Source organism: Geotrypetes seraphini, chromosome 7, assembly GCF_902459505.1.
Source record: "Geotrypetes seraphini chromosome 7, aGeoSer1.1, whole genome shotgun sequence".
Taxonomy (NCBI): Eukaryota; Metazoa; Chordata; class Amphibia; order Gymnophiona; family Dermophiidae; genus Geotrypetes; species Geotrypetes seraphini.
Genome location: NC_047090.1, coordinates 15683975 through 15709233, shown reverse-complemented (window position 1 = coordinate 15709233; position 25259 = coordinate 15683975). Strand labels below are relative to the sequence as shown.

At 43.8% G+C, this 25259-nt stretch overlaps 1 protein-coding gene across 1 annotated transcript in view; it reads right to left on the bottom strand.

Annotated features, from left to right (window-relative positions):
• Nucleotides 1-25259, bottom strand: part of TRHDE (thyrotropin releasing hormone degrading enzyme) — a 404597-nt gene that overhangs the window by 158592 nt on the left and 220746 nt on the right. Inside the window, exon 6 of the mRNA XM_033951769.1 lies at nucleotides 21740-21877. Coding sequence (XP_033807660.1) covers nucleotides 21740-21877 — 138 coding nt within the window. The remainder of the gene's footprint in view (nucleotides 1-21739; nucleotides 21878-25259) is intronic.

The following is a 25259-nucleotide window of genomic DNA, read 5'->3' as shown; positions in this document are numbered from 1 at the left end:
CATGTCATAAAGCATTTGTAGATATAGTCAGTGATTGCTTCTCCACATTTCGCACGATGTGCAAGGCGTTTGATTGTATAGTCACCGTATCAAAGGACTCTGGTCCGTGGGCAGGCAATAAGGGTCAGGTTCGTTAATTACCTAAGCCCCCCTCCCCCCTTTTTGCAAAACCGTAGCGCGATTTTTAGTGTTGACTGAGGCGGTAACTGCTCCAACGCTCATAGGAATTCTATGAGCATCTGTGCTGTTAACGTCATGGCAGGCGCTAAAAACCGCACTACGGTTTTCTAAAAGGGGGGGGAGGAATGAGCTTTAACAAGCTCATAATTAGAAAAAAAAATGATTGGCTGACAGGCACCCAGCCGATTCTATGAAAGGTAGGCACCTATCACATGGCATCTAGCGGCATCTAAATGGGCCTGTGGGGGGGGGGGGAGCCAGAGATACGCACCTCTAGGCGCAATTCTCAAAAGAACTTAGGTGCCTGCAATGGAAGCCTGGCCTGTGTTACTGACGCCTGAGTTTTGGGATAGGCACCGTAAGGCATGATTCTATAAACGGCGCCTACGTGGGATTCACATGCCGCCAGCGCCCTTTCTCAAGGAGTCTGCCGATTTAGACGCCATTTACAGAATCTGGCCCCTAGAGGGTAATTTTATAACAGGGTGCCTGGTTTAAGGGGGCAAGAAGGTACCTTCTTAAAAGCTATTTTTTAGAGACATAGAGGCATGTACGTAGGTGTCTTTATCAAGCACTTGTGTAAACAGCAGAAATCATGTCTACTGTGCAGGCACAGGCAGATGTACCCATGTCAGTTAGAAACATAGACACATAGAAACATGATGGCAGATAAAGGCCAAGTGGCCCATCCACAGCATCCACCATCTCCTGCTCTCCCTATTGGCTAAGGCTCTTAACATTTGCATCTCCTCTTCTTATAGGCTAAGGCTCTATACACCTGCATTGTGAGGTCAGAGAGCTTTATGGTTATAGAAACATGATGGCAGATAAAGGCCAAGTGGCCCATCCACAGCATCCACCATCTCCTGCTCTCCCTATTGGCTAAGGCTCTTAACATTTGCATCTCCTCTTCTTATTGGCTAAGGCTCTTTACACCTGCATTGTGAGGTCATAGAGCTTTATGGTTATAGAAACATGATGGCAGATAAAGGCCAAATGGCCCATCCAGTCGGCCCATCCGCAGTAACCATTATCTCTTCCTCTCTCTAAGAGATCCCACTGCCTATCGCAGGCTTTCTTGAATTCAGACAGAGTCTCTTCCAGGAGACTGTTCCACAGATCTACCACCCTTTCCGTAAAAAAGTATTTCCTTAGATTCCTCCGGAGCCTATCACCTCTTAAGTTCATCCTATGCCCTCTCATTCCGGAGCTTCCTTTCAAATGAAAGAGACTCGCCTCATGCGCTTTTACGCCACGTAATTATATAAACGTCTCTATTATATCTCCCCTAGTCTTCAGTTTATAGACCAGGTCATCTCCTGTCAGAGCTCGACTCGGTTTACAAGTGGTCAAAGACCAGAAGACACGTGAAAGTAAAAGGATGCACCCGAGTCCCGCTCTTCTGTCGTGCACATAAGTTCTTCACCCCCTAAACGGTACCGTTCCCTCGGGTTTTTGCAGCATCAATGTGTGCTACGTGATTTAGCGCGCACTAACCATGTTAGCATACGCTAATAATTAGGCACTCTAAACCAGTGGTTCTCAACCCTGTCCTGGAGGACCACCAGGCCAATCAGGTTTTCATGGAGCAGATTTGCATGCTCCATTATATGCAAATCTCTCTCGTGCATATTCGTTAGGGCTAGCCTGAAAACCCAATTGGCCTGGTGGTCCTCCAAGACAGGGTTGGGAACCACTGCTCTAAACACAAAGACTCCCATTATGTATACCAATATAATATTGGTATTTAGCATGGGCTAAATCACTTAGCATCCACTGATGAATTCACCCCTTAGGCCCGGATTCACAAACAAGACGTCTTACGTCAGGCGCAGGCAGGCGCCTAGATTGGGCCTACCGGCGCCTAACGTAAGTGGTTCAATTGGGTTTAAGTGGCGCGATAATTGGTCACGTCATTAAAACCCAATTAAATCCTCCCTGCTGGCTAGCGGTGGATACTGACGCCAAAGCCCGGAAGGGGGTATGTTTTAAGGGTGGAGCTGGACTTTAGTGTCACTATGCGCCACTGGCCGCAATGCTGACAGGACCCTAGGCGCCGGAAATGTAGGCTTGTTAATCCCTGGCCTACATTTCTGGCGCCTAGGTTCTCCGCTCATAATGATTCTGGACGTGGCACCTGTCCATGACTGGCACGTGGTAGATGCCCATTTTGAAGGAGCCTGCCGCGGCAGGCGCCACGTCCAGAATCAGCCCCATTGTGTATTTTATAATCTGCGTATGTACTGATGAACTCAGCCCACCCTCCACCCAAACTGAACATAACTGTTAGCACTTACTGGACCTTATAGAATTACTCTCTTAACATTCTTCCGCCAAAATTTAAACAACTACAAAAATCAAGCCCAGTATCCCGTTTCCAACAGGGGCCAACCCAGGTCACAGGTACCCGGCAAGATCCCAAGGAGTAACACAGATTTTATGCTGCTTATCCTAGGAATAAGCAGTGGATTTCCCCAGGCCATCTCAATAATGGCCTATGGATTTCTCTTTTAGGAAATTAGCCAAGTCTTTTTTAAACCCCGCTAAGCTAACTGATTTTGCCACATTCTCCAGCAACGAATTCCCAGAGTTTAATTACACGTTGTGTGAAGAAATATTTTCTCCAGTTTGTTTTAAATCTACTAAATAGTAGCTTCATCGCATGCCCCCTAGTCCTAGTATTTTTGGAAAGAGTGAACAAGTGATTGACATCTACCCTTTCCACTCCACTCAGTATTTTATAGACCTCTGTCATATCACCCCTGAGCCATCTCTTCTCCAAACCGAAGAGCCCTAGCCACTTTAGCCTCTCCTCCTAGGGAACTCATCCCAAACCTTTTATCATTTTTGTCACCCTTCTCTGTACCTTTTCTAATTCCGCTATATCTATTTTGAGATACGTTAATAACAAGAGCAACATTTCTCCTTTCAAAAGCAGACCCAACGAACATCCCCCAAACCTACTGCTTACGTACAGATGAAAAGTTTGTCACTGCAATTGATGTTGATAGAATATATGAACATTAATAATGTAGCAGTAGACACAGCAATAAAAGTGGCGTATATGGAGCCAAAGACCGGCTGAGTCTGAATAAAGCTGTAAGTAAAATAGAAACCTGAATAAAGCATGGATTGATTATTAAAAAGCGTTTGATAGCATCCCACACTGCTGTTTATTAAATCGCCTCAAGTTTAACATGAAAACACTCCATCTGAACTACAAAGAAAGACGGCATATCAATCCTAACATCAAAATCCAATGGGAAGGAGACTCCCGCCATTTTGCTAATGCTGGCATTCTTCCAGGCAGCCTGCCGACAGTTCTGAGAACCCCCATCAACGTCATTAAAGGTAGCTCTTTTTTGGAATTTAATTTATGCAGGTGGAAAGCAGTTGGAGACCAGAGAAAGCCCTGGCTATGCAATTGGGGATGCTAATCATCTTGCCTGTGCTGACATTCTTCAGCCTGTCTTCTGCATTTAATTGGCGGCCAGAGATGCACGCCTGAGGGGGTGTGCCCAACGAGGGACACTCTGCCCCTTTGGAGCTCCTTCTAAACCACGTCAGAGCCATGATGTAGTTATATTGGGAAAAAATCATATTCTAAGTAGAATTTTATTATTGGGGCTGTGAGTATCTTTTATTTATTTATTTTTTCATTTAATGAGAAAGCAAAAGAACACATGTAAAAGCCCTGTGCCCACTTCTATATTGATTCAAGGTCTGGAGATAGATGTGGCCGACTACTCTTTAACGTGATAGCTGAACTGTCAACTGTTATTCGATCACCAGTTGGGTCCAGAGCTTCTTTAAGATCCAAGGATTTACCTGGCCCATATGAAAAATGGGCGGTCAGAGCCAATATTCCACAACACAGACTGTTTAGGTGGCTAGCCCACTGGGCATGATTTAAGCAGCAAAGGAGCCGCTCCTGCCCTCTTAAATAACTTTGAATATCGACCAGAGTTGTCCCTGGAAGGCAAGATTACCAGACAGAAACTGACCTATTTTGGACATGTGATGAGGGTGAATTCACTAGAAAAGGAGGTGCTACTCGGAATGGTCAGTGGTAAAAGGAAACGGGGAGACCAAAGGCTCAGTGGCCGGATACTGTCAAGAATGACACGGGAATGAACATCAAGCAATTGAAAGAAGCCATGGAAAACAGGGAAGCATGGCGAGGACCGGCCTACAGAGCATCCAAGGGTCGGACACGACTGAATGGAGAGTATTAGTGAAAGGTCACTTGGACACACAAAGTCAGAGGCGTGAAGAAAGTACAAGAAATTTATTACGGTATACCGGACTCTAGTGCAGTTAATAGCCTGCCTACTAGAGTGTCAGAAACAGGAAATACACAGACTTTTATGCCCTTTTTGCAAACTAATAAATGCTAAAACTACAATTTTAATTTGTTACTTCTATAACTTTTCTACAATTATTATTGGTCCTAAGCTCACACTAGCAGGTCACTTATCTAACTCTTACAGTTAGAAATGTTAAATGTACAGAAGGGCAGAGTACATCATGGCTCAAACTCTTATCTATTCAACTTACAATGTGGTAAGGCAGGGACATACATTTTAGGCAGATGAAGTCAATAGATTGTACACTTTCTTCAGCTATGTAGACCAGAGCAATATTTTAAACAACAGTTAACCATTTCATGACCCTACAGTAGTACCATTTTGAAAGCAGTTCATCCCCATCTCCATGCCGTTAAAAGTGGCCAAACACTTCAAATTACAAAAACAGAAATAAAAATTACCCCACAAGAAGTGGATCCTCCAAGTTAGAGACAACTTTCCCCCAGTATTTAAAGATGAAAGCTGACTGAAAATGTGACAGTTGGCTAAGATAAATAAGCACATTTTTCAAAATCCAATTTCTAAGAATATCAAAATACATCATAGGCTGCTTCGTGACCCAGGCCAAATGTTACCAAGTACAATTTTCCAGGCATGGCCTTCTTCCCCGACTGTGTCAAAATCTTTTTTTTCCAATGTTCTGATGCCAGTGACATGAGCAAAAGCAGAGTATATTGTTCCATTAAGCAAACGTCTGAGGAAGTCTGGAAGGATGAGAGCACCCGAGAGGTGAAAGAGATTATTTACTCCAGTGGGCCATCAGAGTTTATGCTTGCTGCTGTCCCGGCCTTTGCAGGATCAATCCACATACAGGATGTCATAAAATAATGGAACAGGAGGTGACACAAAAGGAGTATATTTATTACACTCATACAGTTTCAAGTTGTATTAAACATGTGATATTCCGCTTATCGGATTTCTAAGTGGGGTACAAGTAAATATCCGTTAAAATTCTTTATTCATTTTGAAAACTTACAGCAAGCATACAGGAAAATATCATTAGTAACAACAATAACACTTGTTTATACATTAAAAAGTGAAATCAGGGGGGACACGGATAGGGTTACCAGATTTTCCATTCAGAAAATTTGGATCCCTTAGACCCACCGCCCAGTTTGAACCATCCTCACCCCATCATGCCCCAGTCTTGCCCCCCCCCCCAATCCTACCCTAGCCCCGCCTCCCTGCTGCCTGCTCTGGTTGAGGAGGGCATCTGCGCATGCATGCATGCGATGCAATGATGTCATATGCACACATGTGCATGATGTCATCACGTGGCATCCACCCATGCGCATGTGCCCTCCTGCCTGACCGCGATTTCGAGGGAGGCTTTTCAAAACCCAAAGTGTGGGTTTTGAAAAGCTGTTCGGACCCCCGGACATGTCCTCAAAAGGGCGCCGGGTAACCCTAGACAAGGACAATATGACAAACAGATACACTAGGGAAGAGAGTTAGAAATACACGGTCTATAGGAGAGAGAGAAAACAGAGGATAGAACAATTGGATGGGACCCTTCTGTAAGCAATGATCATAAAAAAGTAGAAAGAGATTAAGTGACTAAGTTAATTTAAAGATCGAAAGCGTCTTTGAAAAAGAACGTTCTTAATTTTGTTTTAAAACATTCTAAAGATGGGTCTAATAAAACCGGAAATATAAATATTTTAAGTGTTTAAGCCTGTTACATTAACGGATGCTAGAATATATGTATGTCTGTCTTTCTTTCTGTCTGTGCTTCTCCCTGCCCCTGTCTCATTCTTTCCTTATTTCTATCTCTCTCCCTCCCACTGTCTGTCTTTCTTTCTTTCTTTCTGTCTCTCTCCCTGTCCGCTGTCTTTCTATCTCTGTGGCCCCTTGCCTGCCTGCCTTTCTTTGTCTTTCTCTATGGCCCCCTTCTTTATCCTCCCCAAAGCAATCCAAGATTGCTCCCTGGTCCCCCAACACACCCCTCCCCCCAAATCAAAGCACGTTTGCTCCCTGGCCCCCTTTGTCTCCCCCCCTCCCTGTGCAGCAGCATCATGTCCTCCAACTCCACTTCCTTGTGAAGCAACATTCCAACCCCACTTCCCTGTGCAGCAGCATTCCCTCCCCCTTTATTAAAGGTATAGGCACACTCCTTCTTGCCTCATTCAACCCGTTCAGCCTCAGCACGCTCGTTCTTGTCAGCAGTGTGCACAAAAGACCTAGCCAGCTCTCTATTCCCTCCGGGGCCGATTTTGTACATCGGGTGCCATGGGAGGTGATCGGGGCTATCAGAGGTGGAGCGGCATGCAGGGCTACTTTCGGGATCGGCTGTTTTTGCAGCGTCGGATCCTTTGCTTTGGCTGGCCGACTTAGGCCTGTGCGCGTCGGCGGCCTGGAGGAGCCTTTCAGGGCGGTGCTTCCATGCACAGTGGGTGATCGGCCGTTTTTCGAGCATGGGTTCTGGGGAAGGACGGCAGCGTCAAACTTACAGGAAAGGAGGGAGGACTATATATTGCAACTTACTTGGTTTTATCCTTCAGACGGCAAGAGCCACCGCGGTCGACAGGCTCCGCGCCGCTGCGCGCCTGCGCACTCCTACCTGCGGGTCCCTACAGCTCACGGAAAATGGGAGCACGCAGGTGGGAGTGCGCATGCGCGCTTAGGGTTTTATTATATTAGATGGGCCAAGTTCCAAGTTTATTTCGGTTTGAAATACCGTTTAAAACAATCCTAAGTGGTTTACATAAAAAAAAAAAAATAGGGCTCCTTTTACGAAGGCACATTAGGGCCTAAACGCGCGGAATAGCACACGCACTAGCTGCTACCACCTCCTCTTGAGCAGGCGGTAGTTTTTCAGCTAGCACATGCTGTAGCGCACACTAATCCGGTGCGTGCGATAAAAACACTAGCGCACCTTCGTAAAAGGAGCCCATAGTCTAATAAAAGAATCTAAAACTTGGGGGAATTAACATGGACGAATTAAGATAACGAGGGGGGGGAACAACACAGGATACGAAAGGAAAACAGCAAAGGTTAAAAAAAACAAAAGGGAGTCGAATAAACTGAAGTCAGTATCCAGATTTTTACCCCTAAGGCATCTTTAACCCTTTCAGGACCAAGGGACATATTTGTCCCATAACTTTAAAATCCTATAAATTTTGATTGGGATAGTCTACAGTTCTAAATTTGATATGTACGGATTCCATATGATACTGCCTTTATGTAAACAAACTGGTTCCGACATTCATTCATTAGCGTCGTTGCCAGATTGACGAGAAGATTCACTTGCCACACTGTCCATAAGCCAGAAGTGTGATTTTTTTAAATAAAAATAATGATATTTCACAAAAAAAAATCAATTTTTTGGCATCTGCAAGCCCTTTTTACCATAAAAATGTCGTCAAAACCACAAATCCTTATGGTCCTTATGGTCCTGAAAGGGTTAAAAAGAAAGGTTTTGAGGTTTACTTTCAATCTGGCAGCATTAGATTCTTGTCTCATATTTGAAGGGAGGGAGTTCCCCAATGGGTGTGCCATTACCGAGAAAATTGTTTTACGGGCCGTATCGTAAACTATCTGGCGGATGGAAGGAACAGCAAGAAGATTTTGTCGTGATAATCGAAGAATCTTAGATGTTGTGTACGGAATTAGCAGGTAGATGCTCGGAGAAGAGGGTTCCACTGATACTAGGAATGACCCATATCTGTTCATATCACATCCTTTCGGTACTGTCAGACCCAAAGCCAATGTGAAGTCTTACTGTCTGTGCATGCCGTCTTTATGAATGTTGGCTTGTCACATGATGTCATTGGAAAGGCTTGATTCACTCAAATTCTTTTTTGCCTTTGAAGGGTGAACAGCTGGAATAATTCAGGATTGGCTAAATGCACAATGTCATAAATGCAAGTATAGGGCCATCCGAAAGGAGCCAGGAATGGGACGTGCCAACACCCCTAGTTGGGGGGGGGGAGGGAGGACATCTGCACTTTCTGCAGCTACTGTAGTGGCTGGAGCTCCTCCATGCCCTCTGGAGCACAGCTGTAGCATTGGAAGGAGACCCGGGCTAGCTGGCTATATCATCTGAATGGAGTCTATCCATTATGGCCAGCTGACTCCATCCTTCAGCCAGATCTGCTCCCTGGACTCCCTGGAGTGCCATATAACTAGACAGTTGGGCTCAACAGATATTAACTTGATATTTGGAGAAAAAAAAAAAAAGTCACAGCCTGTAAAGCCTATTTAGAATGCTTAAGAAAGAAGCAACAATCATTGGATGGCTAATTAAATTGCCCCAGCTCCATGCAAGACTAATCCTGCAAATATCTATTCACCCACAGGCACCTGTTTGCCTTTGTCAACCATCAGACTTGAATATACTGTATTTCCTCCTCCTTGAGGTTGATGTAAGCATGGAAACAAAACCAAAAAACTGTGGATACAGATGTTCTGTAGATAATTTATTATACACTGACATATAAAAACATGAAAATTCAATTAAAAAAGTACAATGATAAAAAAATACAGTGATAAAAATCCAACCGGACCCTACACGGTCCGTGTTTCAGCGAACATGCCTTCCTCAGGGGTCTTAAAAGGAAGAGGTAATGATGAATAATGATAAAGAGAAAGATAAAAAGTGACTGTGATGCCAATCTGGAGCCTGCATATTAGTGTCTATACTCGACTGCAGGATAAAACAAGTGAGCCAAGTGTGATCATGCTATATGCAGGGGTGTCCAACCTTTTGGCTTCCCTGGGCCGCATTGGCCAAAAAAAAAATGTTTCTAGGGCCTCACAAATGCGCAAATGCTGCAGCAAGACAGAGGAGGAAGCCAGCAAGACAGTAAACACCCGGGGGCAGCAGAGGAAAACACTGCATCACCCTCAACCGGGGCCGCACAAAATATTTCACGGGGCCGCATGCGGCCCTTGGGCCGTAGGTTGGGCACCCCTGCTATATAGAGAGGCTTGAAACATCGACAAGAGACATAAGAGGAAAAAATGTGCCAAAAAAGGCCGGAAAGAAAGGAGTGTGAGCATGGACCATTTTTGTAGCCTTCCTCTGGACCAACTCCATCCTTTTTATATCTTTTTGAAGGTGGAGCCTCCAGAATTGTACACAATATTCAAGAGGCGGAACAGTGGGATGAGGGAAGAAAAGGATGTAACTGTGTGAAACAGGTCACTGCGAGAAGGAGCATTGGTCGGAAAATCAGGTAAATGATTCTATAAGTGGTGGCTAGGTCGGAGACACCAAGCCGAGTTCCATATGGAGCTCAAGAACGCTTAACGAGTTTAATTGGCCTGATAAATGACCACGCCATTATAAAGCCATTTAAAAAAATTAATAAACAATTATGAGTTCCACATGGAACTCGGTGTGGCGCCTACCCATACCTAAGTCACGGTGCCTAACCATGCCTAACTACAAAGTAAGTGTGGTTAGGGGCAAAGAACAGGCATGGCATAACGTAGGGACCAGTGTGTTAAGTGCCAGGAAATTAGACCAGGAAAACCGTTGCCCAAAATATTTACATCTAACGTTAGGTTGCCTGATGCCTACGTTGAGTTAGGCGCTACTAGGCACGATTCTATAAAGGACACCTAGCGGTTGATTGACAACTACACTGGACAATGCCTGGGAGCAGGGCAGGATTAATTCGTCGAGGGCCCCTAGGCACCCAAGTACACTGGGCCCCCCCTGCCCCGCCCCAGGCGGAAACAGAAAGCTGCGTCAGAGGGAATCTTTGGGCAAGCAGCACCGCTTGCATAATTACAGTTCCCGTTGCCTTTCTTGCCCGCGTTGCTTGCTTGTCTTACTTTCCGTCGATGGGGGGGGGGCCGCGTTGCCGATCGGGGGGGGGGGTCTGTGTTGCCGATTGATGCTGGAGGGGCCTGGAAAAAAGAATGTTGATGCCCTCTTTCATCGCCCCCCCCCCCCGACCATTTCGGGCCCTAGGCACGTGCCTACTTGGCCTATTGGTTAATCATGCCCTGCCTGGGAGTTATCTGCCTCGAGGTGCCGTTTATAGAATCAGGCCCTAAATTTCGGGGTTTCCAGAGCCAGCCAAAGTGTAGCTGGTTAAGGACAATACTCTGTACTAAACTCTTTAGCGCATGATAACTCCTAGGAGTTACGATAGACAGATGTTGCACAATGCAGCCCCAGATCAACAAAACAACCCAGAAAGCTTTTCTAACCATGAGAAATCTCTGTAAAATCAGAAAATTCTTTGACCAAGCACAATTTAGACTAATCGTCCAATCCCTAGTCTTAGGTCTGCTGGATTATTGCAACTCCCTATATCTTCCTTGTCCAGCCACTATGATAAAACAACTCCAGACCATACAAAACACCGCCCTCAGATTGATCTACTCACTCAAAAAATATGATCACATAACAACTGCCTTCTTAGATTCTCACTGGCTACCCATACAAGCACGAATCCAATTCAAATTCTACTGCCTGATATTCAAAGCATTACACGGCTCTTCCCCCTCCTATCTAAACAACCGCTTAAACCAAATCTCCACCTCAAGACACAGAAGAACCTCGAACCCTTTCGCCTTCCCCCCACTCAAAGGCACACAACGCAAGAAAATGTTTGACAGCCTTCTGGCAACACAGGCAGCAAAAATCAACCATTCCATCTCCAATCTTATGACAATATCAGACAACTTCAAAACATTCAGAAAAGAAATCAAAACCCTGCTTTTCAAAAAATTCATCCAAATATCTTAACCCCTCCTCCAGAAGATTCACCTACCTTCAGATAACCTTCCCCCAAATTACCCACCTTAACACCTTCCAATTAAACAAATACCATAAATAGATTGTAACCTACCCTCTCTAACTGCATTCCATATGTATTTTTCATACAGTTCTTCACTGTCAGTTTAATTTCCATCCTATAAGTTCACATAGAATTTTTCTTTTTTCAACCATCTTTATTTTCTCTTCTTTATTAATTTCCAGGTACTTTAGTTAGATTGTGAGCCTTCGGGACAGTAAGGGAATTTTTTAAGTATCTTCTTACTTCTCATTTATAATCTTAATGTATATTTTCTTCAAACCGCTTAGAACCTAACGGATGTAGCGGTATATAAGAAATAAATTACATTACATTACATTACATGATAGGATTGACCTTTATGATAGGATTGACTATTTACGCAGTAGACCTGACTAAATAAGTGCTGAATATCAGCACTCAACTGGCCAAGTGTTGACTCCACCTACGGAAACCCCCCCAAAACAGATGGTTTTGAGTTCAGCTGAAGTGCCCCTGAAAATGAATGGTTAGCCCCCAAACAGGTGACGTAGCCAGCCATTTCTGGCCAGTTCAATTGCTTGAATATCGACTTGGAAACGTTTGGGGTACTCCTGAGGAGGGGGGAATAGATCTGAGAGCAAAACGGTGTACAGACATGAAACACGCAAAAGGCCGTGTCCTATTTTGCTTCTCGTGCCACAGACCCCCAGCAGATCTCTGAACATTTGGGAGTTTGACTAGATCAACCTTTAATAGAAACTTTATGGACAGCAGGGATATTTAAGGAAGTTTCAGGATGTGTGGGAGCCATTAACAAAATATTGTAATGAATAGATGCCATTTTCCCCCTCAAATTTATAAGTTTAATATTCGGGGAGGTGGAAGGGGGTAATTTTTCAATATAGCATCTAATATATAGGAACGATAGGGGAAAAAAGAAAATTTATCATATGATATTTATATTTGTAATGAAAGGGTGGGAAGGAAGGGAAATAAGATTATAAGACTGGAATTATTGATGATTATTAAGTGTTATATTTGATGTTAAAATGTTTCAATTTACTATCACACTTATTGTAAGTTTTAAAATGAATAAAGATTTTATTTTAAAAAAAATTTTTTATGAACTTATAAAGAATAGGAGCTCATTCGATAAAGGAATTCAGGCACCTACTTTCTTTCACTGAATTCTAGAATAAGCCTATAATTTAATCGCAAGCACTTAAGCCAGCTATTGAGGTGGCATGGGGGCACCTGAATTCCAGCGATACCAGTGGAGCTTAAAGTACCCATGTTGTAAGGTGCCACTAACTCGCATTCGAGTCCTAGCGACTTGATAACGGTATCAAGTTTTCATGGCAGAATATTTAAGTAGATAACATAACATTTGCAGACAGCTCTCCCTCCGTAGTCGTGGTTTCTAGCATGCTGGCTCCCCCCCCCCCCCCCCCAAATGGCATCATCCCAGCACCTTCTTCAGCGCGCAGCATTGCCGAGCGGGCACTTCCCCCCCCCCCTGAAGTTTCACTTACAGCATGTCTTTCTTTCTTACCTTATTGCTAAGGACAACAAACCACAGTTTACCCTCCTAGCTCCGGCACTCAACAATGAGCGGAAGGGAGAATATGGAGCCACCAAAATTATATACAGGATGAGAATATGGAACCACCCCTCGCTATCGCTCCAACAGCTGCAGATGTCTTTTGAAAAGGCGTGGGGCGACAGAGGAGCTTGTGCTTCGAAGCAGACCATAAGGTTTTTCTGTATTCGCGGGTCCGTTCTACCCCTAACCCCCCCCGAATATGGAAGGAGAAGTGTACTGCAAAACCATGTGGATTCTTGTGGTTTATAATTAGCAAGAGCAAAAATCTGGACGTCAAACAGCGAATTATAAGTTGAACATAATGTAAGTTGCCAGTTATAAAAATATATCATATAAACAAGCTTTTAACAAATTTCTGAAGTTCACATAACATGTGAACATGGCAAATAGTCAGCGAAAGACAGAATCCTGAATGGCTGCTTGATATAAGAACGATCCGTTATGAAATCTTTTATAACAGTATCCCCTAACCAATGGAAAATCAAATATAGTTGATATACGTGAGAAACATTGAGAGCTAGAGAAATTAAAATGTTCAACTAAGTACCCCGGAGCCATGGCACGCACTACCTTGTAACATAAACATCCAAACTTAAACAGTACTCTGGCCTCAAAAGGTGTAACTCTCTATAGTAGAAAGTTATGTGATCAGCCTTTTTCAGTCTAAAGATTAAACGTCCTGCTGTGTTTTTTTGTATCAATCTAAGTCGATAAATATTTTTTTTGAAGGCCACCCAAATATACACTATTGCAATAGTCCAGTATTCCCAGAATGAGTGACTTGAACTCATAATTGAAATGAAGTATTAAAGTAAGGTCTGATAGTATGGAGCTTCCATAATGTAAAATAACATTTTCGGACCCTGGACATCATCGATAAATTCCTATCCAGATGGACACCCAATATCCTAATACAGGGGTGTCCAATGTCGGTCCTCGAGGGCCGCAGTCCAGTCGGGTTTTCAGGATTTCCCCAATGAATATGCATTGAAAGCAGTGCATGCAAATAGATCTCATGCATATTCATTGGGGAAATCCTGAAAACCCAACTGGACTGCGGCCCTCGAGGACCGACATTGGACACCCCTGTCCTAATAGTTGATGCGATGTTGAAGGTAATTCCATTCAAAATCAGACTATCGCAATTAGATGGAGATGCCAGAAAAAAATCCAGGGTCACAAGGGGCAGTGTGGGATTTGAACCCACAACCTCAGGGTGCCAGGGCTGTAGCTCTAACCACGGCACCACACACTCCCATTTTGATAAAACTACCCCCCACATTCACATGTGCGAGTCGCACAGACACTATCCCCGGAGAGATGAACGTTCCAAGTACATATGTGTCTTTCAGAGACAGAAAAATATCTGCAGAGCATATTTATATGGTAGCTTGAAGATATAAATAAGAGTGATAAATAAATGTAAGTGCTCAGAGTAATGTACTGCTCAGTTCCCTGTCTTCATGATTTGTTCGAAAATAATAATTTCTGCCACGAACTATGCCGTACACAGGACACACACTGAAATGTATATAAATGCTTTAAGGGGTCTCGAGAAGATCATCATAATAAGATTTGCATAGAATACATAAATTTTTTTTTTTTCTACCAGAGCAGCTGTGAATTATACGGGTACATTAAAAATCTTTTTCCCTTCAGCAAACTCTTGAGAAAGATACTGCATTTAGAAGCTGATTAAAGAGGATTGTCCAACTCTGTTGATTTACATGCTATATTTTTGTCGCACATCTACTTCCTGTATTAATATTTCGAGCCTGGAAGCTCATTTCTTTATTAAGGCTGAAATGACTCATATCTTTCAGCCGGGACATCCAGGGCCTACCTGATAAAGAGAGAACCTGGACGTTCTGAATTTCCCAATGTAAACGCGCGATCCTCATAAACAACATAAAAATTGAGGTGGGCCCTTTTCAGACGGTCTGCGTTGGGACAAAGTCAGTGAGCATGTTTTACCTGAGGGCTAAGCACCAATTTCAGTGTGTAACAGGATTTTTGTTCCTAGGAAGTAAGTGTAATTTCCTAATTGTCCATGCCTAAAAAGTATAGAAAATGTCTATTTCCATAAAACTTTGCTTTTGAGACCAGGAGAGTCAAATTTTGCAATTTACTTATTTGAAACATGAAAACACCAAATTTTCATCTTTTCATTCTTATAAAGTCATAAAAAACAACAACATATGAATCACAATTAACATGTTATCAGATTGAAGTTATACAAAATTGACCACAGAAGATGTAGAAGTGAATAGTATTTCGAGATTTGCGATTATATTGTAAGTCACTTTCACGAATCAGACCCCAGATGTAGTCTCCCGTCATGTTCTCATTATATTATGCTCAGTAGTGGTGTTCAAAGTCTAGTATATCCTGGTGGAAGCACTCACCTTGCTCCCGTGTTCTTCTTGAATGTCTCAAGATGAGCATCAAGGACATGGACTTTGAAAGACATCCTACAGCCCATTTTACTGTAATTCTTCATCAGATTCTTACTTTTTGTGACTCTGTATAGCACTGTGTGCTTCTGGTAGCACTATAGAAATAATTAATAGTAATAGCAGTAGATTCTCAACCAACTCCACGTAGTTTTTGGCCTTGTGATTGCCCAGGAAGCCCTAAACCACCTTGACAAGGCTGTTCCAAGTCACTTTCTCCTTCTTAGTTAGCTTCTTGGGAAATTTCATGCACTCAAGGATCTTCTTTATCTGTGGTCCAACGAAGACACCAGCTTTGACCTTTGCCTCAGACAGATTAGGGAAGATGTCCCAAAGGTACTTGAAGGCTGCCAACTCTTTATCGCAAGCTCTGAGAAATTGTTTCAAAGGCTCAATTTGATGTGCAGTAGTAGCATCTGCACCTTCCGGGGGGTCCACCAGTGGCTCCCATTTGACGTTGTTTCTCATCACAGAGAACTCCTGGTCCACTGTGGCCAGTCCCACCTTTGTGGCCCTGCTGTCCAAAAGGCAGAGGTAGCAGGGAAACTTGGTAAAACTACCTTGGAGACCCAAGTCCTCTCAAGCCTCTCCTCTCCAACCCTAACCGAATTGTTCCCAAAATCTCTTATGCCTCACCTCTGTATCATGCTCTCCTGTATTTTGATGATCTTACATTGTACCTGTATTCGCTGTTTGTCCAGCTCTTCTTTGTTGTAAACCGCCTTGAACTACCACGGCTTTGGTGGTATATAAGAATAAAATTATTATTAGGAATAACTACCATTTTGAAGCCTCCGAAGATCTCCCAGCTGTACACATCATACTTCAAGGCACTGTTGTAATCCTTTTTGAGGTGGACTGAATAAATCAGTGGAAGAGATGGGTACTTGTTCCCGTTATGGAACAGCATGACTTTGATGATCCTGGGTGAGCTGTCAATGACGAGATGCCACTCTTTTGGGTTACAGGCAATTCCAATTGCCTCAAATAGACTGGTCACATTGCAGAGCCCATCTTGATGGATGAAGAAGGTGGAAAAAGCTTGGTGATACTTCCTCTGATCTGTGTCTTGCACACTTTCATCCAAACAAGTTCCACTGCTTGAGACTAGACGTCAAAATCTCGGCATTGGACTTGGTGAGACCAAGGTCTCTGATCAAGTCATTGAAGTCTTTTTGGTTTGGATACTATGGGTTTTTCTCATTAACTGTTATCACTGATATTATAAACTGGATCTACATCTCCCTCACTCTCTGACTTGCTGCATTTTTCTAAAGACAGCTGCCCTCTCTCTGGGGGAGTGGGTATGGGGAGCTCACGGCACTGTGACAACGGGTCGATGGATGAATGAATGTCCGGATATGTGATTGCAAATGCATGCTTGCCAGTTCGACATTTGGAAGGGTCCACCATGCAGAAGTAGCAGTTGCTTGAATGGTCACTGGATTCCCACCAAATTCTTGGTATAGCAAACTTCACGGCTCTCTTTTTCTCTTCTGTACCATCCTGCAGAAGAACAAAATGAAATTGTAGTAATGAAAACAATAAATTTATTTCACCTAGAAACATAGAAACATGATGGCAGATAAAAGCCAAATGGCCCATCTAGTCTGCCCATCCACAGTAACCATTAACTCTTTCTCTCTCTGAGAGATCCCATGTGCCTATCCCAGGCCCTCTTGTATTCAGACACAATCTCTGTTTCCACCTCTTCTGTGAGACTGTTCCACGCATCTACCACCCTTTCTGTAAAAAAGTATTTCCTCAGATTACTCCGGAGCCTGTCACCTCTTAACTTCATCCTATGCCCTCTCATTGCAGAGTTTCCTTTCAAATGAAAGAGACTTGATTCATGCACATTTATTACATAAGTATCTAAACTATGACTAATGACTATGACTAATGTGTACGAGATTCTTGCAACATATTTCATATATGATATATTAATTATCAAATGACATTGAAACTTTTAAAATTTAAGTATTTTTAAAAATTACACATTCTAAGAAATTGTATAGCAGAAAATTCCGCCATCCTAGTGAGAAGCAAAATTGTCTTACCTTCCAGAGTTTTTTGATAGTGCTCGCAGGTGGTGCCCAAGGCTTGTCTTGATCCCCCAACAAGCATGCTGAAATATGCCTTGTAGGCATCGCACATCTTAGCAGATGCTTCTATGGAGTGCTGTTTCCCTCTCGTCTCAATAAATTTAAGCCTGAATTTGAACAATATCAGAGGCCAACTTGCTCGGATACAAAACAGTTCTTTAGATTCCCCCTGTTCAGTCCATATGATTCATATCCTTTATAGTCTGCATTTAAGTATTGTAGTCTTTAATATGATTTTTGGTTACCGATGGGCATAAGAACATAAGAATGGCCTTACTGGGTCAAACCAATGGTCCATCTAGCCCAGTATCACTGAGGTCAATCCAAGTCACAAGTACCTGGTAAAAACCAAATAGTAGCAGCATTCCATGACACCAATCCAAGGCAAGCAGTGGCTTCGCCCATGTTTGTCTCAACAGCAGACCAAGGACTTTTCCTCCAGGAACTTGTTCAAATATTTTTTTTAAACCAGCTACATTAACTACTAATAACACCAATGGCATAATAACGGGGTGTGAGGGGGTGATCTGCTCCGGACACCGCTCCTTCTCTTTGCCCCACCTCTTCCCATTCCTCCCCTCCACGCACATACCGCCCCCCCCTCCCTTCCCCTATACCTCTAGTGGAAGTTGTTCGCAGTGGTCAACAATGTGCTCTTCGCAACTCCGTCAGCTCTCCCGCTGACGTCCCTTTCGGGTGACGCACATAGGACGTGACATCAGAGGGAGAGCCGACTTGGAGGCGAGGAGCACACTGTTGACCCCCGTGAGCAGCAACTTCAACCAGAGGTATGGGGGAAGGGGGGTGCACGTGGCAGGCTGGATCGGGGAAGGAGTGGGGGGGGGGCGGAGATGAGGGCAAGGGAGGGGCGCCTCTCACTCTCGCTATGCCACTGCTTACCACAACCTCTGTCAATACATTCCAGAGCTTAACTATTGTCTGAATTAAAAAATATTTCCTGCCATTGGTTTCAGTGGCATAGCGAAGGTAGGGGGCGCCCGGGGCGGTGGTGCCCCCTCCAATCCTCTCCTACCCCTCCCCCTCCTGCCGCGTGCACATGTCCCTTCCCTTCCCTTGTACCTCTAACATTCTTGGTGCCAGCAACCACCCTAACCTGCTGCTCACGCCAGCGTCAGCTCTTCCTCTGACATCACTTCCTGGGCACAGGTCCAGGAAGTGACGCCATGGTAAGAGCTGAAGCTGGTGCGAGCAGCAGTTTGGGGGTGGCTGCTCGTGCCATGAACATTAAGGCGGTACTGAGGAAGGGAAATGGCGTGCGTGGGAGGTAATAGGGGGTAGGGAAGGGGCAGAGAGGAAGACGGGGGCTGGCACCCCAATCAAGATTGCGCCTGAGGCAGAGCCCTCCCCCCCTCCCCCCCACAGTCATCCCCTCCTTACTACGCCACCGATTGGTTTTAAAAAGTATTACTCTGCAACTTCATTGAGCGTCCCCTTAGAGCGCAGTAGAAACAAATGTTATGTGTGCGGTGCCTGCCTGGCAGTGTTTTTTTTTTGTTTTGTTTTTTTGCAAAGCCTAAATCTGACACTGACACAACCAGTGATGTGAAAGCAATCTCTTTCTGATCGGCACCCAGAGGAGAAAGGGGAGAGGAAAAGTGGGATTTAATCTGCAAGATGCATGCCTGTTGCCTATCGCAAATTGCCTTTTCTCTGTGGTCTGCCCTTCGTGTCTCCTGAAAAAAAAAATCAAAGGAAGGTCTGAGCAGGAGAAGAGATGAACAGGTTGCAAACTGTCCTGGCAGATTAATGCATACAAATCTGATGCGATTTGGGGTACACTATATACCTGTTAAAAACCTACCTTCCTACACAAAAAGGGCCCGATTCTGAAGATGGCACCCGCTACGGTATGCGTCCAGAATTGCGCCTAGGTGAACGCAATTAGACACCTCCATCCGCACACAAATAGGCGTCATTTGCCACATCGATTTTGTTTTTAAAAAAAAGCGCGTCCTGATTGGTCCATTAGATGGCGGTAGGATGCATACAGCTGCCTACAATCGGGTCGCAGTTTTTAGAACCGGGCCCAGACTGTTCATAATATTTTGTGTACACCTGATCCTTTTCCTTCCTATTCCTGTCAGCCCGATATTTATTTACCTCGTTTTTTTAAAATTGCACATATGCGTGTAGCGTAGCTTTTTGTGGTACCACTTTTTGATAGGCGCTTCAAACTAGGCGCGTACTTTTTATCGACTCATGTTTTTCAAGTTTGGCACCTAACTTCCAATTAAGTCCAATTAAAGCCAATTATGAGTGCCGAGTAAGCCTTTTAATCAGTTTAGGCATCTATATCGGCCAGACACGCCGATGTACAATCATTGATTTTCAATTCCCTGGATTATTGCAACATCATTTATCTGGCCTCCAGTAAAAAGAATATCAAAAGGTTGCGGATCATTCAGAACACGGCTATTCAGTTGATTTTCAACTTTGAAGAAATTGGATCATGTCTCTAAACTCTGTCGGAAGCTACATTGGCTCCCAGTTGAGGCAAGAATATTATTCAAGTTAGGTTGAACCTGTTTCAAGACACTGTTTGGCCTATACTTGATTATATTGTTGATCACTTTAAATTTACTGACAGAAAATGTTTTTCTCGGCATTTTAGATTATTGACATTTTCTACTGTAAAAGGTTGCATAAAGAAGAGATTTTTCCACAGAACTTTATCTTTTCAAGCTGGATCATGGGATAAACCCTTTTCTGTCTCTAAAGTTGAAAGGGGATCGATTCCGTACAAACGTAAGGAAGTTCTTCTTCACCCAGAGAGTGGTGGAGAGCTGGAACGCTCTTCCGGAGTCTGTTGTAGACTAAGCTGGACAAGTTCCTGCTAAACTGGGACGTTCGCAGGTGGGCTGGACTCATTTAGAGCACTGGTCTTTGACCTGGGGGCCACCTCGTGAGCGGACTGCTGGGCACGATGGACCACCAGTCTGACCCAGCAGTTGCAATTCTTATGTTCTGTCCTGATAACAAACTCCTACATTTCCTTTAGAAAAATGCTAAAGACCTACTTAGTTGACAAATTCTTCTGAATGTGATCATAATACACTGGGCTCGTACAGTCTCTTGATTGTTGTTAACCACGATAAACAGAGAGATTACTGTGCTTTATAAGTCAATTTGTTATGCTCAAATCTGTTTTTATTATAAAGCAATACAAAAACAACACAATACAAGCCAACCAAGAATCAACAAGATCAACAAAGCACATGACGTATCCCGACCCACCCCAATCCCAGAATTCCCTCCCTCCTGCAGGATGAAAGCCAAACATAGGCGACCAAAGGTCTCGATCACTCCAGAGGCCTGTACTCGGGTGTCCTCTGCGAGAAATACTATTCCTATCTCCCCCCTCCCCCCCAAAAAAAAAAGGGAATTGAGATTCTGATCCCAAGCAGCTATCCAAGGGCCACCAAAAGAATCATAGTAAGCTCTATGGCAATTAGGCACTTAACTTGGCGAGCTATATAGAAATTTCCAGTTACTGCCTCCTATTTAAGAGTTAACTGGTTTGGTGGCATGGAATGCTGCTACCATCTGAGGTTCCGGAATCTTGCTACTCTTTGGGGTTCCAGTTAGCGATCCAATAATGTCAGTATTCTAGCTTTACAGCATTTCCACACCCATTCTCTGCCCCTGACGAGAGGGGCGAGTGGGGTCGGTCCGCCCTGGGCACCATGTTGGTGGGGGCGCTGACATCCTCCTCCTCTCTGCCCCCCACCCAACTCTTCCCATTCCTCCCCTCCATGCGTGCACCCCCTTCCCCCGTACCTCTAGTGGAAGTTGTTGTTCGCGGCGGTCAACAACATGCTCTTTGTGATCCCATCAGCTCTCTCTCTGATGTCACTTCCGGGTGCCATGCATAGGAAATGGCATCAGAGGGAGAGCCGACAGGATCACGAGAAGCACGCTGTCGAACGCTGCGTGGTAGGCGGGATCAGGGAAGGAGCAGGGGGATGGTGATGAGGGCAGCACACACGAATGGCAAAACTAACACAGGACACTTTTAGTGCATTCCGTGTTAGGCCATTGTTTTTCCTGCATTAAGTTCTCGTCAGTGTTTAACACAGATTAGTTATAGGGCACCATTGAGCCTAAGCAGCTCCCTTCAGATCTGAGCTATCACCTGTAGAGAGTTGTAAGCAAGCACCGGAGTCTGATGTACCCAGAAGGCGGCCGACTGAGGAAGAACAAATGTCATTATTCAGTCAAGCAAGAATGCAACAGTGTGAAACAGATTTTGCAAGGTCTGCCCGTTCCCTTCCCGTACCTTTTTGTATGCAATCCAGTCAAACACTCTATCGATGTCGGTGGCCTGCAGAACCTCTTGAGATACTGGATGTGAGCTCGACAACCCATCAAGAAGCATTACCTCATGCAAGACATCGGTTAGAAATCTCTGTTTTTCCTGAAAAGATAACATAATGCCACATGTAATGCAGAAGCTTGGACATCCGGTGAAACAAAAGACAAAAATGCAGTTTTTTTCCAAGGACGAGCAAAAAAAACACTGCACTTCTGGCTCTCCAGAATTTTCCTTCAAAGGCGAGCTAGACATTTCCCTCATCGCAGGCTCCATTAGCTAATTGTTAACACAGCAATTAATGCATGCTAACAGTTCAGGCAGATTTTCCACATTAACAGTTAATGAGCTACAGCAGGGATGTCAAAGTCCCTCCTCGAGGACCGCAATCCAGTCAGGTTTTCAGGATTTTCCCAATGAATATGAATGAGATCTATTAGCATACAATGAAAGCACTGGAGAGAAATTGGGTCGCAAAGGGCTCGCAAACCAATCGGTACACGATCGGTTTGCTTAGTGAATCTAGCCCTAAAAACACTATGGTGATGTTCAAGTAGCTGCGTGTTACACACTAATGAGATACAAAATATACAACTGCATATTTTGCATCTCATTATTATGTAAATACCCTAACACAACTTGTGATAATACACTGCAAGTCGCGTTAGGGCCCAAAACGTTTGGTAAAATAATCCCAGCTTTGTGATGGGATGAGGGTTGGGGGGAGAGAAAATTTGGATGGGGAAAATCTGTACATCTTGTTGGTTGTTATGGAAGCTGTGAACGATCAGAACCCTAGTTCGCTTTTGAAGCATTTAGATTTTCGGTTCAGTCTCTGGTCTTGAGTACTCTCGATTTTTGCAACCTGATATACTTGGCTCTAAGCAAGAAGAACATTAAAAGGACGCAGATCATCCAAAACGCAGCTGTCAGGCTGATATTCAATCTAAAGAAATTTGATTCTATTTTGAACTACTATCGACATTTACTTTGGTTGCAGATTGAGGCCAGAATTTTGTTTAGGTTTGGCTGCATAAAGAAATACTTCGATGACACTGCATTTCGACTATTAGTTCAATCCTCTATCCTCAGCATACTGGATTATTGCAATATCATTTACCTAAGCTCCACAAAGAAAATCACCAGAAGACTAAAACTGATTCAAAACACAGCTGTCCGCCTCATTTTCGGCCTGAACAAATGGGAACACATCACCCCCTTCTACCACCAACTGCACTGGCTACCCTTCGAATCCCGAGTCCTCTTCAAGTTCGCCTGCATCTGTTACAAGACAGTATTTGGTCTCTCACCAAAATACCTCTCCCCACATTTCAATATGTATTGCACCAACAAGAAATCCCGCAGAATCCAGTTGTTTACCTTCCCCTCCATAAAATTATGCCAGCTCAAAAGATTCATCGACAAAACCTTCGCCTTCCAGGCGGCCAAGCTGAACCCTTGGCTAGCCCAAATGATGCTAGAGGCCCCGACCTACCTAGACTTCAGAAAACTTCTCAAAACACACCTCTTCCGCGAACAAGACCCTTAGTCCTTACTCCCCGCATACACTCCAACCCCCCCCACCCCCACCTCCCTCTCCCCCCCCCTCTTCTGGTTTCCCACTCCCTCCATTTTATCCTCTAACCCAACTACGATAAACCTGTGCCTCCTTCCGCGCTACCTGCAATTCCGAAAAATTTTTTTGTAAATCCGGGTTCAGACCGGATCCTAATGTAACGAATGTAAACCGCCTAGAACTCTTTGGGTATGGCGGGATATAAGAACCTAATAATAATAATAATAATAATAATAATAAGATAATGAATGGTTTAGTTCCGAATTATTTTCCTGATCTCTTTCAGTTTGTAGGCAGATTGCGTTCCGTTCGAGGTTGCAGATTATTTGAATTTCCATCAGTTGTCAATATAAAAGGTTTTTGAATGGCAAGCAGAGGTGGAAAAATTACATGTTTGCTTTGTTAAAGTATGAATATTTGGATGTTAAGAATTGTGGCCCTGGCCGCTGGAGAAAATTCCGGGCCATTTGGGCTCCTATTTGGGATAGCGTTTCCCATGGAGCCCGAAGTGCTTTTTTTAATTTTTAACACTAGAGTGCTTGGGAGGTGGGGGGGGGAATGGGGTGGGGGGTGGATATTGATCTGTTTTTTTCTTGTTGGGTTCCTTTAGTCTCCGCGAAGAAACCACGCGGTGGTCTCTTTTGTCCTGAGTTTTGGTTTATGATTGTACTTGTTTTCAGAGTGTCGTATTTTCACAAATTTCGAAATAAAAAAAATTTAAATTAAAAAAAAAAAAGATTTTTAAAAATCGAATTCTGTCTTATCGGGTGGCCCTTTGGATCGTAAATTTTGGCACATGGATTCTAAGATCCAAGTCGAACCTAAGGGCTCCTTTTACGAAGGTGCGCTAGTGGTTTTTGTGCACGCTAGCCAAAAATCTACCACCTGCTCAAAAGGAGGCAGTAGCGGCTAGCGCGCGGGGCAATTTAGCGCTAGCGTGGCTTTGTAAAAGGAGCCCTAAGTTTTAGGAAATCTTTAAAGACCTACTTATTCAAGAAAGTATTTAAATAGGCCGCATTGTATATCGCTGTGAATGTACCGTATCTTAGTACTGTAAGTCAGACGCGGTATAGAAATGATTTGTTATGCTATTTGCTCCTAGGCCTCCATCTTCAGAAGCAGGAGGAAGCACGAAGTCCTCCTGCTCCTGCACCCCCACCTGCCGCTGCGCAATAGCGGCCTTAGGCCACGCCCCAGCGCATCATCTGATGCACAGAGAGGGGCCTAAGGCCTTGATTGGCTGAAGCGCCTCAGGCTCCTCCCATTTATCTAGGGTCATCTAAAAAAATTATTAATAGACTAGTCTGTCTGATTTTTGGTCTGAAAAAGTCTGATCATATTAGCCGTTTTATAAACAACTCCATTGGCTACCGTTGTATCTGTTTTAAAACATTATTTGGTTCGGCTCCTATTTAGCTTATCTCCCATTTTGAAATATTTAAGTCCAACAAAAACACTGGTTTGCATTCCCGGCACCAAAGGCTTGTCGTTATAAGAGATTTTTAGGAAAAACAAATATATGGTAGAATACACTGTTGCCACAAACCCAGTCATACTATTCTTTTAGAAGGTTATTGAAAACGTATTTATTTGATAAATTTGTTACTGGATAGATATGGTGAAATGTTAACTGACTGAAATGATTTGTAACTTGAATATCACAACTGTACCATATGATATGTAATGATCACTGTTTTGTAACAGTCCTCTTGATGTAAACTGCCCAAAACTAACATGGTGTGGCGGTATATAAGAATAAAGTTATTATTATTATTATAACGTAGGAGTCCTTAGTGCTTCCTAAATAGGAGGCAGTAAGCGCTCCTGTGTTAATTAGGGCTCCTTTTACGAAGGTGCGTTAGGGCCTTAACGCGCGGAATAGAACGCACATAAAAGAATTTACGCCACCAC